Source organism: Megachile rotundata, chromosome 1, assembly GCF_050947335.1.
Source record: "Megachile rotundata isolate GNS110a chromosome 1, iyMegRotu1, whole genome shotgun sequence".
NCBI classification, from domain to species: domain Eukaryota; kingdom Metazoa; phylum Arthropoda; class Insecta; order Hymenoptera; family Megachilidae; genus Megachile; species Megachile rotundata.
In genome coordinates this window covers 13,386,359-13,405,970 of record NC_134983.1, presented here as the reverse complement: position 1 = coordinate 13,405,970, position 19,612 = coordinate 13,386,359, and the positions used below count along the sequence as shown (strand labels likewise).

Sequence of the window (19,612 nt, the reverse complement as noted above, 5' to 3'; positions counted from 1 at the left end):
TTTTCATTGAGCATCGTTCCAGACTCGCAGACATATCCATATTAGATTTGTAGAACACCTAGAAAATCCTTGAGCCGACATTTTCATAGTTTTCTCGGAAAAAACAACTTTCACTTTGTCACGGATGGTTCACAAAAACTGCTGTGCAACGAACTATACTTATCAAGTGAAATCTCGAATTCCAAGGGATCGTAAAAAGAAGACACATTCTACTGGTCGTGAAAACAAAAGAACGCTCTTAACATTTTCATCCTTTCACGTATTACACTGTTTTACACGATAACGTTTCTCCACAATCAACATCCTATCCCAAAGATAATTGCAGTAATTAAACTCAAGGTTTTTACAACTTAACCACTTTCAATGCTTGATGGTTCCCATGTTTTGAATCATAACATTTTCATTTTATATTTTCTTTCAAAGATCGTAAGTTATGGCTTACTTTATTCTGACTTACTGTTGTATGAAATTTTATTGTTTTATGACATTGGGACAGGTTAGTTTTACATTTTTATAAAAGTGTAAATAATTGATTTGAATAGAAAATGTGTATTGAGAGAGAAACTGGAATAAGCTGAAACATTGTTGCAGAAAGTAAAACTACAAAAAGTGTCGTGAAAGTAAAACTATTAATATAAAAGTAAAGCTGTAAAACGTATGTAAAAGCGAAGCTAGTATTATAAAAGTAAAACTACGAAAAGTGAAGCTAGTATTGCAAAAGTAAAACTACGAAGAGTATTACAAAAGTGAAGTATCATAAAAGTATAAAAAGTATTATAAAGGTTTGCTGTAAAACTGAAACAACAGTACCTTAATAATTAATATAATTTATGTAGTAAAAAAAGAAAGTAGTAGTAATAGAAAATATTAGTATCGTTATTGTCCATACAAGAAAAATAGATGCAGTAATTTATTTAACAACTTCCTTACAAAATGAAGTTGTTCCACAACATATGACATGATTCTCCGCTCCGAGCATCCTGTACATGTCAAAAAAAGGACCTCGTTCCGTTAATTTAACTCACGAACTATAACTATCGGAATTATGCAAATCACAAAGGGTATCATTACAGGAACATGCTCATTGACAAATGCTTCCGAGGACGGGAACATCTGGCTCGGGATGAAAAAAAGAAACGACATGCGTCGGAAAACATCAACGATGGAAAGCAATGAATTTCACACTGACCTACAGGAAATGATGGAGAATGTGCAGAATAATTGCGGCTGGCGTAGCAAGACGTATCGTGTATTACATGTAATATACATCCTATGTTATCACGGTCGAACGATTACGTTCAGTAGAGCAGAAATTGGTAGCGAACGTATAGAGGGTTTCAAACACGTTAGACAAAGTGAAATTTTGATACTCTTGTTCGATAGGAACAAGAGTTACCTTGTACCTAGAACATAGGGTGTTACCTGTATCGCTACTCACGATTTTTCTCCCACTTGCAGCCACCTTACGAAAAAAGTTTAGAACAATATTTGCAGGATATGAAGTGCATAATAGATATTAGTAAAGCAAATTTTGAAAACAGTTTGTTCTCTTGGCAAAGTCAAGGTCACCTTGGGTTTTTTAAATAGGAACATACATTTTTTTTATTCATAACTTTAGAGGACATCGAGACGAATTCAAAACACATGTTACATGATATTTTTATTAACATATTACTCGATTTACAGAAGAGGAAATGTGAAGTAAAAGACCGGAATATTACGTGATGGAAGGCGGCATACATTTTGAACATGTAATTAAATAAAGTGTATTTTTCTTACATTCTAGTCGCGTGTTTACGTTCAGTAATCTCTTCGGAATCAAATAATGGTTGCGCTACCAAAGTCAAAAGCTAAGTACTTCACATTTCCTCATAATAATATGTGCCAAAAGCAATAACTAAAATTATCTTTCACGAGCAACTTTTTGTGGAACATCCTGTACACGAAGCTCTTCGCACTAGTATTTTTATCAATCAACTTGATCCACGATGCTGTTAATAAACTAGAACGAAACATCGAAGATGTATCCGTAATCTATACGTAATTTCCTCGATGATGTGTGCAATTATTTTATACATTCACCAGGAAATTAACCTTGATAGTGGATCACTTACATCGTCCACGTTATTATGTACCGTTTGGAGAAGGTGGAAATTAAATTACGTCCTACAAGATTTCGATCCGGGTGAATAAGTTGTATAAATTATTCCTTTCTTATATTTCTAGAAACTGACAATGAGTTATGATATCGATTTATTACGCCTTTTTCATATTATGAAATTGCAGTGCAACTTTTTATATTTTTGTTTCACTTTTATTCGCTATGTCATTATATATCATTTGAAAGCTAGTAGTTACTACCTGGTTATTATATGACGAATGTTTAAGTTCTCTTATAATTCTGTTTCCTTTAAAGTAATAAAAGTATACTTAGATTAGTCTGATTCAGAAATAATCAGATGTAATTCTTGTTCAATAGGAAGTAATATACAGGGTATTGCAATAATAAACTTAACACGTTCCGTGCCAAGCCATTTTTGCCTGACTTGTCGTTCAGGCCATTTGATATTTTGACTAAAGATTAATATATTATCACACAATATTTCATTACATCCTTAATACATAAGTAATTCTTTTTTTCTTTTGTTCTATACTGCATCTTGTATAATGCTTCATTTTTTAGGTAGAAATATAGTTTACAGAATTATATTTGTAATAAAATATATATTTTCAGCGCATTGAATAAATATGACTGCGTGTACCACCGGTGGTACACGTGGCCTGACGATCAAGTTTACCGTGTACCACCGGTGGTACACGTGGCACGGAACGTGTTAACACTGACAATCAGCAGCTGTGATAATTTTATATTCAAGAAAAAATTATTACGGATGGACAGTAGAATATATCTGCAATCTCTATTTATCTAAAAATTCAGTCTATTTAGAAACATTTGGAAATTCTGAAAATATTTAGAATGTACCTCGAAATTCTGTTTACCTAGAAATATTTTTATTTATTCAAAAATTCTATTTGTCCAAAAATATTTCAATCCAAAGATTCAATTTGTCTAAAAATATTTCTAACATTGAAACAATTCTATCTATCTAGAAATATTAAAAATTCTAAAAATCCTTAGAAATAAATCTAGAAATTTTTTTATCCAGAAATATTTCTATCTACCCAGAAATTCTATTTACTTAGAAATACTTCTATCTATACAGAACTTCTATTTACCTAAAAATATTTCAATCTAGAAATTCAATTTATCTAAAAATATTTCTATCTATAAAAAAATGTTATCCATCTAAAAATATCAAAAATTCTAAAAATCCTTAAGTATAATAAATCTAGAAATTTATCCAGGAATATATCCATCCAGAAATTCTATTTACCCAGAAATATTTCCACCTATCAAGAAATATTATCTACCCAGAGATACCCTACTATCCGCGCATAGTAATTTCCTCTCGGATATGAAATTAACACAGCTACCGATCGTCGATGTTGAAGTAATTATTATAACTGTATATCATGGAAATAACGTGACGTTCGATAAAAATGCTTATCGATCACCCTTCGCGTGTTCGTTTCGTGATACAAGAGCCTATTAGCGTAAACGGTACCTAAATTTACGAGCATCCTTCATCGTACAAGAATCACGATCGTCCGATACACATTATTAGGACTTTCTCTAAACGCGTCTAACATTCATCACGTCAGGAAAATAAACCGCGAGAAAGGAACTATCGAGGCTCCACGGGTTGAACGTGCAAGCTATAGCGATTAATTAACACCCTCGGCGGAAAAAATGTCGAAACTCGTGTACCTCTTCTTCGATCAACACGTCTCAATCCGGCAAAAGGATAACACGTTACTAGATTCGAACGGTATCGGGATATTCCTATCCTGCTAGATACTTAGCTTACATTTCAACTGCTCATAAATCTTCGACGTGTCTGAATGATCTGGCAATTAATTCGAATTCTAGGTTCGAGATATTATATCGTGATGTATTTAATGTCTTTAGATATTTCGAGTAATTTATAAGTAGTATTTTATGTTTAATTTTAGAGACTTGGAATTTTTGGAATTGGGGATTCAGGGATAAGGATTTTGGGATTTGAAGGTTTGGTGATTATAGAATTTGGGGATTTAGTAAATTAGGGTTTTAGGGGTCTGAGGATTTGGTGATTTAAAGATTTTAGAAATTAGGGGTTTGGTGATTTAATGGTTTAGAAGTTTACGATTTTAGGGATCTAGTGATTTCATTTTCAGAAACTAGGAATTCGGAAATTTTGGGAATTATGCATTTGGTGATATAAAAGTTTAGGAATTTGGGGATTCAGGAATGCAAGGATTTTGGCATTTGAAGGTTTGGTGATTATAGAATTTGGGGATTTAGTAATTTAAGGTTTTAGAGATTTGTGGGTTTGGTGATTTAGTGATTTAGAGTTTTATGGGCTGAGGATGTGGTGATTTAAAGATTTAAGAAATTAGGGGTTTGGTGATTTGATGGTTTAGAAGTTTAAGATTTTAGGAATTTAGAGTCTGAGAGATTTGACAATTTGAAAAATTAAGGATTTGAGAATTTAAGGATTTAAAAGTTTAGAAATTTAGAATTTGCAAATTTCCAAATACAAAAGATCCTCAAATTGCTTACATTTCTAAATCTAATGATTTCCAAAATCACCACTCCAACTTACAAATCACAAAATCTTCCAAATGTAAAAGATCTAAAAATTTCCAAATTTCCAAATGTAAAAGATCCCGAAATTGCTTACATTTCTAAATCTAATAATTCTCACCACCCCAACTTACAAATGAAAAATTCATAGAATTTAACAATTCATCACAAGAACAACGATCATAAATCTCCTACATTCCCAACAAATTCATATGTACACATCTGTCCTGCATACTCATCGTTCTTTCGTTCCACATCGAAGCTACGTATTTGAAAGACAATAATTCACTAGAACTACATGATCGGCTCCTGAAGGCAGACACACATGTGCCTCGATGAAATTAAATAGAAAGCACTAGAACACAATCGTTCCGGTAACTATTTCTCCGTCATCCAAGATCCGTCCGATAGAAACTTTAGAAGGTGGTTGATTAACGAGCTTGCATTCATTCTCGCGTTAACGTTGACCTGTTTTAACGTGGTCGCTTTCATAACACTCGCTACACGTATGTGGGTGTGCATGCACATATGTAACTACTTGGATGCTTCGTACAATTATGGCGAGCCTAATTGCATTATCTAGCTTGCAGATGTGTGAAACTTCAACTACGCTCGTTCGACTACGTTATGTGCGCATCTTGTTAAACTATGTTACCCGATTAACTAAACTAAATTATCATATTGTCAGACATTATGTAAGGTACACGTGGCAAATCGATACGAAAGCTGTCGGTATTGATTTGTACGACGTGTTGCGAATGAGTTATCGAATTATTGCGTAAGTAATCGCTGTTTGAATAATTATCGCGATTAGACTAATAAAAAATTTGCTGATCGGTTTGATGAGATTTTTGTTAATCTGGAATGTGCTTGAAGGATTTAAATTGCTTCTCCTGTTTATAGAGATTGGTATTCGTGGTAGATAATTCGCATTTTTGCGTGTGATAAGAGGGTGTTGAAAAAATTATGTGTGAGAATTTCAAGGGTAAAATCTTAAAATTTTAGGAGGCGAAGGTTACGATGGTTTGGAACTTTAGTATCTCTTTAGTATGCTTTTTGAACATTGTTCTAATTAATAAAAACGTAAGAATGCAGGACGCATTCGTCCTTTCATTCATTCGTTCGAATGAATCATTCAAATTTGGAAACTGTGAAATTGACAAGTTTTGCATATAATAAATTTTTAAATTCTCTTATTCCTGTATTTCAAAGCATCTTAGTTTCTAAGTCCATGAAGTCTTAAATATTTAAATTCCTATGTCTTCAAATTTTCAAAGACTAGTTTAGTTTCCAAATTTCTAGTTTAGTGAGTTCTCACAGTTCCAAGTTTCCAAATTTCAAAATTCAAATAACAAAATTTCAAATACTTAAATCCTCAAAATCTCAAATTCCAAGATCCTCAAATCTCCCAAAAAGTCCCAAAATTCTTAAATCCCAAAAACCTCAAAATTCTTAAACCCCAAAACGTCAAAAAATTCTTAGATTCCCAAAAATTCCCAAATTCTAAAATTTCACTTTCTAAACATCTAAAATACCAAGTCTGAAAAATTCCTATAAAATAGAAACAACATATCAATAAAAAAATAATCTACAATAGAACCATGTGTGTTAGTCTAATATAAATTAACGATATCTTCTCGCTTTAAACATCTATTAATAAAGCTTGGCACATCACTGACTTTGAACTAGAACCAAATCGCATGACCCACTTCCATTTTCCTCTATTAATTCATTACACCCCATTTTCATTTACACATATTCCTCCTAAACAAAATATTAATCCATTAAAAATATTCCTTTCTATAAAAATATTAGAATTTAATAACCGAAAGTTTAAATTGTTCAAGCGATAAATAAGTCTGCAATAAGATCTTATTACATAACTCACCAGTGAATTTTATTTCTAAAATCTTATCGCTCCAGAAATTTCTCCGAAAATGTTAGGTTCATAACAACTTCGTGCGAAAATGTATTCAAGGCTGATAATCGACGCAAACAGCATGAATTATGTCAGAATGAAGCGTGCGATAAAATTAACCGTGAATTCATGATCCTCTCCTGGCACTACACAATCACGAATTGTGAACGACGTAATAAATAGAAAATATAATGCTTTGACCGTCCAAATGAAGGAGGAAGGTTAGTATATACTGACCGCAATCGTCGATAAACAAAAAATTAACAAAAAAATTCTTTTGTCGTCAAATGCATAAACATCTGCAATAAGATTATTGCAATATAGCAAAAGATTATCATTATTTAATTTTAACCGCAATTACTAATTAGCAAGAAATAAGTTCGTCAGGAGTGCATAATCATACACGGTATACAAAATCGTATAAAAAATAAATATTATAAATCATGTAACTTTATTTATATGTAATATAGTAATATTGTATACAAATAAATTTTAATTTAATGGCAAGATTGTTTATCTTAACCTTCACAATTTACATAAAAATTATTTTCATAATTATGATAATTATTTCTATTTCGTTTCTATTTTTTAACCTTCGTATTCATTGAGACAAAGGAATTATGTAATTGTATATATTCTTTTTATTAACTAAAGGTACGTGTTACATGTGGCAATATAACGAGAGATATAATAATTTTTTTAAATTTTTTTAAATTTCAAATACGAAAAATAATGACGTGTTACGCATGGCAATATAACAACAGATATAATAATTCTAATATAACAATTTAAAAAAATTTATTAAAATTTCAAATACGAAAAATAATGACGTGTCACGCGTGGCAATATAACGAGAGATGTAACAATTCCAATATACCAACAATTTTTGTCAATTTTAAAAAATGTTAAATACGAAAAGTAATGACAAATATACAACTATAAATACGAACTGATAAATGTTATTTTGCGATGCTCACGTCACGCGATTTTCATTTCACGTTGTTTTGGTTTCACGTCGACCTGCTTCAGCCGGTTTTCATCGCGCGATAGCATTATAAAATACAGATAGTTAAATTACAAGAAATAGGGAATTTTCGTTTGAAACTCGAAGATTAAATACGTGTCGATATCGAGTTATCGACGAAAAAGAGCACGAGCAATCGATTTGACAGGTAACGGAACACCGGCGGAGAAGAATACCAGGTTATCTTCCGGGATGATGTCAGACTCTGAACGGACATCGCTATTTCGAAACGCCTACTATGGAGACGTAAACGAAAGTTTAAAATTTCCCTTAAACAATTTATGCTGGGAGTCGATAAAATTTGCCAGTTGCCGACTGTTCTACTTCATTTGATCGATGGATAGATTGTGCTGGGTAATCGATTGAGCGAGAAGAAATTAATACTTTCACTCGTAATTATTTTTGCGCCTCTTTCAAAGTTGTAAAAAATTAATTACTAGTTCAGATGAGAGATTTAATATATCACATTTGCAAATTTACATCTACTTTGAAATTCTGATCATTTGAATGTTTAAATTTGCAAACTGGTATTCATGAATAATTATGAAAAATTAAGGGATTTATTAATATACAGATTTTCAAAATAAGAAATTTATAAGTGCAGATATTCTCAAATTTTTAGATTTTCAAATAAGAAATTTGTCAATATGGAAATGACCAAATTTCTAGATAAGAAAGTTACAAATGTGGGAATGTTGAATTTTCCAGACTTTCAAATAAGAAATTTAACAATATAAAAGTTTTCAAATAAACTATTTAGAAATATAAAAATATTAGAGTCGATGAAAAGTCGATGTTGAGATGACTCCTCACTAAAAAAAATTCTAAGGAACTTTTCTGAATTTCATGAAAGACGTTATTGAAGAAATGAAATTAGATACACGTCGATATTATCTTTCGGTAATAACGTTTAAATGATCAAGTAACAGCATAGTAACATTTAAAAGGATTCATGGTTCAAGGATTCAACATAAAGGGTACGTACAGGCACCATCCGGTTGATCCTTCGCGATAATCTCTTGATACACGTAACAGGTATCCTGTGCATCTTTTCTGACACCGTTTTCTGCTTTTTCGACCATCATTGCGGTTCGGTTAACTGTTCTCTAATTCAATGCACTAATTAAGTCGAGAAGTCCACTAACTTCAACGGTACAAAATCTTTTTACTATTACACTCCAACACGGAATGAACCGTGTTCGCACACGCTATCAAACGTTTGTATCGACGGAAAATTACCTAACTGCACGCTATCGAGTAGCAGTCACTGAGATCCTTAATTCCTTCTGATTCTCTTATTGTCAGAATTAACCTACATTTCTTCCACCACTTTCAAAACCTCACTGTTTACGATACTCACTGAAGCACCAAATTTCATTGCGAAAATCCAGTTTATTTCGCGATTTTTTTGCTGTATGGAGCATTATAATTATTAAATAGTAGGTCAGTTTTGGACAAGTCAGTTTTGAGACTATTTGGAATTTGTTGATTTTTGTAAGAAATAAATCTTCGAAGCGATTCGTTTTTAACTTGTTTTATGAAGTATCGAAACATTACAAATATTAAATACATTTGAAATATTACAAATATTAAAAATATTAACAATATTAAAAGTACTAAAAATATTAAAATATTCAAAATTGAAAAATATTAAAAATAGTGAAAGATAAAAATATTTTTAAGCAAAGTTTTTGCAATAACTCATATTCAAAAAAATTCGTATAAAATCCTAAGTTTTCAAAATAATCTACCAAGTGAATTTAATCTGATTTCACAAATGCGAAGTATCGAAATATTTTTAAATGAATCTTTTGCAATAACTCATATCGAACAAACATTGTAAAAAATACGCAATTTATAAAACAATATATCATCAAATGTATTCAAATTTATTTCGCAAACGCGTACGAAATATCAAGATACGAAAATGTTTTTAAACGAGGTTTTTGCAATGACTCACACTAATAGAAATGCACGCAAAATACTCGATACAGAACAATACCGAGTTGGTCAAAGAGATTTATCATTTTTATCAGCAAGTGTCGTGTTCATTTCACATGTTATGTGTCATATGTGTAATACACATTTTGATTTGCGTTTCTATTTAAACAAATGGTTGTGAAAGATGCACTTAAAAAGATAAATAAGATTTATTTTGTTGATATATTATTTTCATGAAAGTGAGAACCTTGAATAAATTCAAAGGCACAACAGAAGAGCAGAAAATGATTACAGGTGCTAATTATGACTTGCAATATTTGTCAGAAATATTCTCGTGAAAAGTGATCCTTGTTCTGGAAGACTAAGTACAGCAAGGTCAATGACGATCAATTGAAACCTTGATTAATAATAATTCACCTTGTGTAAGAAGGTTAAATTTTACTAAATTTTAATATCAAGGTATATATTTTAATAATATCTGTATACTTGGTACACAAAATATCAATGTTACATTTTGACAAAAATTAGTGCTTACCACTGAATTTATAAATAGTTCAATATTTTATGTAAAAAATAATTTCAAATGCTATGTAGAAATTGCTGTAATGATTCCTATATATGTTAACATTTTTTATATTTTAGTGTAAAAGACATCGAAGTCAAAAATCAGTAATTTAATTCTCTTTTTGTATTAGGTGGAAAAAATTAAAATAGAAGAAACTTCTCGGAGTGATGTAAACATGAGTGTTTTCCAATATTTTTAGACGTGAGTATCTCAAGTTCTTAAACAACGATATTGATATATTTTGCTGCAAACGATAGGGGCATATTTTTATACAATCTTAATATATGTATTTTTATAAAATTGTTATTAAAAATTTAAACAAAAAATGTACATATTTTAATACACTTCAGTATACATTTCAATAACACACTTCAAAGATATGTATTTTAATCATATTTTAAATTTATACATATATTTTTAAAAAATCTTCCATAAAACCTTGAATAAAAATATATATAATTCAATGAAACTTCAATAGAATTCCACCGTATATTTTAACAAAACTTCAATAAAATCTCAATACACAAAATTTTAAAGAAGTTTCAATATAATTTTAATATGTACATTTGATCCAAATTTACGTCTTAATTTCACTCAGAAAAACCTGACAAAGCTCTTCGACCAACTCAGCAATTATAAAGTGCACTCACTTATTTTACGATCACGATACCGAATTTTAACGAATATAGAAAAAAGAATTTTAGTGAAGATAGAGAAAAAAGATTGAAAGCCAGTAAAAATTTAATTGACTCGCACTTTGAGACAGCGAAGTGAACAGAAGCTTTGTAGAACGTCAACTGGCGCGTGTCGTTCGAACTTGGAAGAATCAGCTGAGCGGAGGACGGCGCGGTTCCTCGCGATAGGAAAAGCAACCCACTGAGCGTGGTACACGCGGACAGACGATTCTCTCGCTATCCCGCCGACGAACAACACGAGAACGGCCGAACAACGTGTTCGTGTGATTCCGCCGACTCGTTCTGCTTCTTATAAGGTGAGATTCGAAGGTGTACTGCTATACACCCTGGTGTGTACACTCGAGTGCAATGTTATCTTCCTCTACATGACAACTTGGCATACTTTTAATTTATAAAAACTCTCATATTTTTAAATTCCCTGATATAACATTAGGAAAGTTTATTAGGGATGTTAGGGATCTTCCAAAGATTTTCACTTTCCAAAATTGTTAGTAATGAAATTACGAAATTTTTCAGCTTGCAAATTTTTTGAAATTCTAAGTTTGCAAATCGTAGAGGTATCAAATTCTTAAATCGCCAAATTCATAGATTTCCAAATACTTATACTCTCATATGTCTGAATCTATGAATTTGTGAATCTCTCGAAATCTGTACCCCATATTTCTAAATTCCCAAATTCCTGCGCCCTACATCCCTACATTGGCATACATCTAGATTCGGAAATCTTATAATTTTGAAATACCTAAATCCCTAAACACCTAAATTTCTAAATTTTTAAATTTCTAAATCCCTAAATCCCCACATCCCCAAATTCTCACGTCCCCAAATTCCCACATCCCCAAATTCCCCCGTTCCCAAATCTCCACATCCCCAAATCTCCACATACCCAAATTCCCACGTCCCCAAATTCCCACGTCCCAAAATCCCCATGTCCCCAAATCCCCACATCTTCAAATCCCCACATCCCCAAATTTCCACATCCCCGAATACCCACATCCCCAAATACCCACATCCCCAAATTCCCACATCCCCAAATTTCCACATCCCCAAATACCCACATCCCCAAATTCCCACATCCCCAAATTTACACATCCCCAAATACCCACATCCCCAAATTCCCACATCCCCAAATTCCCACGTCCCCAAATACTCACATCCCCAAATTCCCACGTCCCTAAATCTCCACATCCTCAAATCCCCATATCCTCAAATCCTCACATCCTCAAATCCCTACATCCCCAAATCCCCAAATCCCCACATCCCCAAATTCCGACATCTCTACATCTCCACATCCTCAAATTCCCTAAATTCCTAAATTCAATCCCTAAATCCCAAAATCTCCAAATTCCACAAATCTCCACGTTCACTGCACACCCATGTCTCCAAAATTCTAAATTCCCAAATTCTCAAACCGTCAAATCCATAAATTCCAAAATCTCCAAAAATTCTCTCCCTATCCCGGAATTTTCAAATCCCCAATAACTTCTCAAGATCCCTTCAATTTTTCATGTGAAACCAGAAATAAAAATCGACGATAAAATAACTCCTCTTTCGCCGTTTATCACCTTTAAACTCGAAAAACAGATTTTCTCTTGACTGTACATACGCTGTCCACCTACGCGAATGCACCCACACGTCGTTCGGATTATCGCGGCGTGCGCCGGAAGAATCGACCGGATTAATAGCGCTTCCTTTCAGGATTTCGATTCTCCTGCACGATAATCATAGGGGAAAAACGGAGGCACACCGGACGAGAACCGGGGTTCAACGTTTGTTTAATGGACGGATGAATCGGTAGCTTCTTGCGCTCGCTTCCGGATCCAAGGATCTTTACGCGCTCGCAGGACTCGATAAAGTTGCTTCAAGGGATAAGGCTTGGTTTTTGTACTTTCATGCTTATTAACGGTGAGTGCTGCCGTGACTAATTCAGGGTTTATGGTAAATGACGTGTACGTGCATAGAAAAACTTCCTCATAGCGTTCAGTTAAAGACCTTGTGTGGACCTTGCAGAGATGCAGCTCCACATTTTAAATCGATGGGGTTTATCAATTCTTTTGTGTAATTTATTCGATGTTGATAGAGCTGAGATAATTTATAATAGAGCTATTTTAACTGCAATTTAACTACAATTTCGATTGCATAGTACGTTGACTATGATTTCTTCTATTTAATTTTAAGTTAACCTTTGACTTACAAGATCATGTTATACTTATGACGCAAAGATTGAATATGAGTTAATCAAACTCATATTTTTGCTGCAATTGAATTATGCGTTCAGTTCTAATAGTAATCTGCATATTTTGAAGGTAAAACGTGCGTAACATTTTAACTTCTTTTAGTCACGTTAATCTTGTAGCAATAATTAGCTGTGAATTATGCAACTGGCTAGAAAATTGTAGGTTCAGGGGTTAAATAGAATATCAACTTTAAAATTGTAAAATTGTTAGTTCACAAAAAAAATTAAAACTGTCTTTCTGTTTAGAGATGTGGATCAGTACCAGAAAACTTCGACCATAATCAGCGATTTTAATACGTGTTCTTTTAATGCAGAATATTATTTTTAATTTGTTTCTACGACTTTAATTAGATAGTACAGAATTTATAAACCCACTTTCCCCGTATACAAGGTCTACTTATTTTAGTAATTAAGAAAACTAGTGCTCTAATATTGATAAGGAATATACGTTTAAAATTTCATGGTGCAAGCAATTAATGCAGTAGAGAATCGACTTATCGATGTAAACGAGGAAGCCATCTTAATTGGAAGAAGTATGTATAATTAAGATAAACAAACCACGTTCCATAAATTTCTCTAAAATATAGACTAAACTGAATAATATACACTTACAAATAATATACACTAAATTATATCCATTTGTTTATTATATACAGATTCAATATATTAAATGTTACAATTAGTAGAAAATTTTCTAATTTTGAATCTTGCGGATGATCAATATCGACAGGTGTAAACGAAAAAAAAGAAAGAAACAAAAGAATAATTAAGTAAGAAGCCACAAGAAAGCAGTGTTTATTATAAAATAATTACAATGAACGTATACAAAAGTCAACTAAAAATGAAAAATACTATAAAGATGCTACGCTGCAACGAGGCAAAAAAACGAGCAAAGTATCGTTTAAAAATATAAGTAAAATTGATTGAGCGTTAGCAAATTAAATAATAGAATTATAAAAATCAAACGCGTACAAATTGCGTTCCCTCTCGCAATTTCATTATTTCCTTATTATATTAAATACACAGCAACGCTAATAATAGCCGTCAGATTAAATTCCTCGGTAATAATCCGTTTTTCAAACGATTTCAATCATGCAATCTTGTAAAGGAAGAAAAAGTTATTCGCTTTGAAAGCAAACACGTTAATTTACAGTATGTATAAAACGAAGCTTAGCTTATTCTTTATCGAGGTCGCGTTCAACCGGAAATGGAAATCAGCGTGTGCAAAATAATTCACTCAGCATGCAGATAACTTATGGCTAAGGCAAAGAACAATGGTGGAAAACGAACAATTTTGGAATCGAACGAAACTGAAAACTCTTTTATAGCGTTAACGATTATATATTCTGGATGTGTTGAAAAGTTTGCATTTTTATCGGAATGGTATGAGAGCGACTCTTATTATATTGCCACTTTATTACTTTCATGTACACTACCTTCTAACACACTAATTTCTAACACACTAGATCAATAAAAAATTTATTCTTCCAGGATTAGGAATTTTAAAATATTGGATAAGCCTTATAAAATACGGATAAACTTTGTATTTATATATTTTTTAAATTTTTATCGGGGTTTTAGAAAAATACCACTATCGCCACCTGTGGACGAATACTAGAACTAACGAGACAAACCTGATTTTTCTTGTTACATAAAATAAATAATTTTACATTTACCAACACATGTAGACAAAATTGTAATTCCATTTTAATTATATAAAACTTAAGTTATGGCTTCATGATTATATAAAATTATAGTTTTATGATAAATAATATTTTCCATAATAATTCCAACACTTCTAGAATTTATAAATTAATTCTACAAGAAAATTTTTCATTTCCCAACAATTTCAAGACTGAACGTTTTCTGCCACCGTCTTTTACACATGCATTTATGTATATATGTGCGAAATTACATAAACTGTATTATACACGGTTCTGTGCGCAAGCAACGTCCAAACAATTTAATATTCTTACGTTTCGCACTTTGAACGGCCAAATATTGACACTTCGAACAGCCGAGATAATTACAAATGTATTACAAAAATTTTAAGCGTTTAAAATGAGATTTTCATCACGAACGATATCTCGGAGAATATGTTCTCAAAGAAAAGTATATTACATACTAATACTTGCATATCAGTCTTCGTAAATCACTTACAAAAGTATTATTTACACACGCTAGCTCGTGAAATGTTTAACTTAATCAAGAATAAGACTTTGTTAAACGAATAAGTTCTGCTAGTTACCACTCTTATGACTATACAGCTCCGAATTATCAAGAAAAGATTTGAAATCATCGTTAAAATCATCGACACAATTTTCATCAATACCAGAATTCAGTGAAGCTTTATCTGACAAACTTTCTGACTATGCATCAGTAATGCATGTGAAGAAATTTTCGAACAATGCAATATATGAGAATTATTATTCAATAGAGTAGAATGAAGTTCCATTAGACTCAACAATATATCTTCAAATATAATCACAATTAACGGTGGTGAATTCATTTTATAAATACAGTGAACTCTTGCTTTACTGCCAACGTTTATAATATCTTTTTACGTAATAGCAATGGCTTCACCATTATTATATAAAAAGGCGCAAAATTGTAGATCGCCACGCGTTGAATGACGCCATGTTTTGTATTACTACGCGTTGTATCGCCATGCGTTGAATGACGCCATGTTTTTTATTACTACGCGTTGTATCGCCACGCGTTATATTACCACACATCGCGCGTCGTGTGCAACATAATCACGCATTATATCGCCAATTCCAAGAATCTTCTCCCAGCTTCGTCCGTGGCAATATAGCGAGATTCATACTTGTCACCGTATCGCTGTAAAATTAACTATCACAAAATAAGATATCGCCAAAATACGAATCAAACTAAACACAGAGACCTTAAAGAAAATCTGTAAGTGCGATTAAGACTTGTCGATCAATTCTGGTATTGATGAACCTCTTTGGGAAACGTGTGTCAATGATTCTGAACCCATTGGCAAATTTCAGTATTCTCCATGAGATATGAAGAATCCACTGATTAAGCTCGATAAAATATTTTGTACAAACTTAACTCTCAACATTTAAAATAATGGGTTCTAAATTGAAAGTATCGTGAAGCAAAGCGATCAGAATGAACAAAACGATCGCTCGATACGAGGGAAGCATTCCTCTGAACCACCTCTTCTCGCCTGTTTAGAATGTTCAATTGAAAACCGTTTTAGGTTTGACAAAAGAGAGGAAAGAATTATGATAGAAGTAGGAAGACAAGGCCGCTCAGAGCGGTAACTAACACGGCGGTCATATATGACAACGAAATAGAGAATGATCGACGTTGAATTTGATTATTGTACTCACCACGAACTTGTTTCATGTACTTTTCGCTTCTGAACGAATTGCTGACCGACTCCAATAACGCGTGAAGGCATCGTAAATTTTCTCTACACGCGCACTCGACTTCCGTCTACAAACACAAACGTCAAAAATCAGTATTCTTACAGTCACTTTCAGATACACCGTATTTACAAAGCGTCATGCAAGAATCAACACCGAGCCAATTATCTCTTAAATTCAGCAGAATAGCACTGTTCAAGCAATTGCAACGCAGAAGGAATTTTTAACGCACAGAATAATTAGGCTACTTCGGTATATTGCTCGAAGTTAGAAAGTTTTATATTTCGTTTTAAATTATCAAAATGATGTAATATTTTTATGCTCAAAATCAAAAGATATTACATTCGATTTCCAATTATTAGAGATTCTAATTGCATCGAACCTAATGTAATTGTTTAATATAATGTTTAAATATATTTTTTAACGAATTCTCTTTTTTATTATTTTGTGGAACATGGATGAAAATGTGTGTTCTATGAAGAACGTTAGACTTGCATTAATACAATTTACCCTGTTGCGATATTAATAGAAAATGAGCCAATTTACATACATAAGTTATGACAAAAAGTTTAATTTATATCGACACTGATAAAACAGTCTTGAACCTGTTAACGCGCACTAACAACGTTTACATAGTCATTATTGCAAGTCACGCAATTATACCTGTATCATGCAATTATAAATTAGTTATTCATTTTTAACACAACATATTCATTTTGTTCCATATCATCCTCATTTGCTTCAAAAGTATACATGGTACAACTTCCAATAACTCTGAGCAACATATCCTATGAATTATGAGCGTTTATCGGTAATTAATCCGGTATGAAGAAGATGAGTTTGTCTGTCGATCCTCATTTATTAAGAAATTAAACCACTACCTGTTTTCATTCATTTTGTATTACATGCATCAACTTCCTTAATAAATAAAAAAACTTCGCTAACAGGTTAATGGTAACAAGATGAAAATCAGTACACCAGTTAGCACTTCATTACGCTTGATACTGTTCGCTTTATTTCAGCTGACGAAAGCAGTAATTAATAAAGGAAAAAGGGATAGGCGGACGTACAGAGTGTTTCAATGTTTCATAACGAAACTTAGTTTCGAATACAGAAAAGATTATTAACAATCATTAAAGAACAATTTAATACAATGTTGCATAAAAGATTTGATACTTTAATTTATCGCTGAAAATTCATTTTATTATTCATCTTCCAGAGACACTCCAGATGTAATTTTCATTTATGTCACATATTAGATAATTAGTTGAAAAGTTTGCCAGCCAACTATTTCAGTAGTTTACAAACATCAGTTTTACTAAAAAAGGATTGTAGTTTATTAAGATGTATTAAAATTATTAATTTTACCACAGTAACGTTTCTTGCTTCTGTGAACTGTAGAGCAATTATTTAATTTTGAAACGCTCTGTATTGCATATAATTACGGAAAGCCTTGAATATAACTGTACCTTACATCTTGTCATTCAGAAGCACCGTCTCAGCATTTTCCTGAGTGAAGGTATCCTTGCAAAGGACAACACTGTGCAGCAAGCCAGAGACAAAACTGCTCCCTCGAGCGAACGTTTGTCTCCGTGATTTGTATACATTGCAAAAGCGAGGAATAAGGACAAGGTAATAGTAAACATGCAGACTATTGCTATATAACCATTTTTTTCTTCATTCGAATAAGTATGTATTTCATATTCATTCAACATAATACTTGTAAAGTTACAAGTTGATTTTATGGTACAACACTTTTTTTGAGATAATCTTATTTACAAAAAGCTACAGAATGAAATTTTATTAAATGCTCGCTACTTTTTATGCATACCTACTCCATGTAATTATTAATAATTATTCTGTAATTATCTACTGAAATTTCGTACTTTATTTGCAGAGTACACAAAAGTAAACTTTGCGGCATAAGTAGTTTCATCTACAATATAAAATGTATCAAACCTTCGTTAAAAATAATATACATTTTACATACATATCTAATCTGCTCTAAAATGTGTTTAAATTAATCGTACATCATACAAGAACATCCACAAGGTCGTCAGTTCAAAGGCTTAGAAAAATTTCAAAATGTCAGATATCGATCACAGTACCATGGATTAAAGCATACTTATTCTACAAAGCTCGCTAAACGCAACCACTAGTAAGATACGCTAAGGTATTCGCAAAATTAAAAATAAAAACGCAAGAGTAAAAGCGTAACTAATCACACTTCTCGTAATCGTGTGAAACAGACGACACCAAATTGCAAACGAAACACTTCATGCGTTCACACATGCTTACAATATTAACACTCGTAGAGGCAATTTTGCGATAGAAAAGAGAAGCAAACTTTTTAAAGCCTTTTAAAAAGCACTTGAACAATTTGTATACTGTTTTCCCAACGCAAGACCAAGGGAATAATATACTCAATATCATACGTACGCAATCATCTGGCATCGTTCCGTTATTAGACCTCGCGAATAGATTTTCAGCGAGGGCTAACTGAGATTGCGATTTTTCCACCACGTTCCGGATATCCTCTACGTCACTGTCGCTGTCCTCTGTGGTATCAATCATTTCCTGTAACAAGTACAACGTAGAGTTTAATTAATTAGGGCTAATTAAAATGTATCGCTGAAAAGAAGGTGGCATGTTATAGCTATTGCTCTTTTGTACATTTGATGTGCAATCTTGAATTTTCTTTTGTGAATACTCTCATAGAAATTTTTATAATTTTTTAAAACTTGATACTAATTTTTATAACTTCATATTAATTTAAGATCAAAATGCACTCTTACTTTTAATTTTCATTGACGTATAACGTTGTTATAAATAAATTAATGAAATAAACTGATAATTATCAAAGTTTTATTAATATCGCTCGCTTTGAGTACAATTGTAGATATTGTGAGGTTCATAGAATAGTCTTCCTGTAATCGTGTTAGTTTTCACTGTGACCTCTTAAGAATTTGGAACAAAATGTTTGAGCACCACTGGTTAAAAGATATCGAAGCAGAACAAAGAGAAGCTGACGAAGTTTCTGTCTGCCAGTGATGCTCAAACTTGTTGGAATAAAAACACACATTTCTCGAAATTAACTTATCGTAGTTATCTAAGACCTGTTAATTTGAAGATAACGAACTAATCTTCA

At 32.3% G+C, this 19,612-nt stretch overlaps 1 protein-coding gene and 1 long non-coding RNA gene across 11 annotated transcripts in view; one reads left to right on the top strand and one right to left on the bottom strand.

Moving 5' to 3' along the window:
- The window catches only part of LOC100880783 (klarsicht protein), a 159,482-nt gene that overhangs the window by 36,860 nt on the left and 103,010 nt on the right, over positions 1-19,612 (bottom strand). For all 8 annotated transcript variants that reach the window (XM_012280641.2, XM_012280643.2, XM_003701246.3 and 5 more), the window contains 2 exons: positions 18,904-19,041; positions 16,429-16,534 (listed from right to left, as the gene is read on the bottom strand). In XM_012280641.2, coding sequence (XP_012136031.2) covers positions 16,429-16,534; positions 18,904-19,041 — 244 coding nt within the window. The remainder of the gene's footprint in view (positions 1-16,428; positions 16,535-18,903; positions 19,042-19,612) is intronic.
- LOC143264667 (uncharacterized) lies at positions 8,264-14,737 on the top strand. 3 transcript variants are annotated; one of them, XR_013038523.1, is made up of 6 exons: positions 8,264-8,606; positions 9,811-10,029; positions 10,266-10,336; positions 10,734-11,126; positions 12,529-12,735; positions 13,313-14,737. It is a non-coding gene; the product is annotated as an uncharacterized LOC143264667 (long non-coding RNA). The 3 variants fall into 3 exon arrangements; XR_013038524.1 differs by lacking the exon at positions 13,313-14,737 and having other exon boundaries at positions 10,902-11,126; positions 12,529-12,966; XR_013038522.1 differs by lacking the exon at positions 13,313-14,737 and having other exon boundaries at positions 12,529-12,966.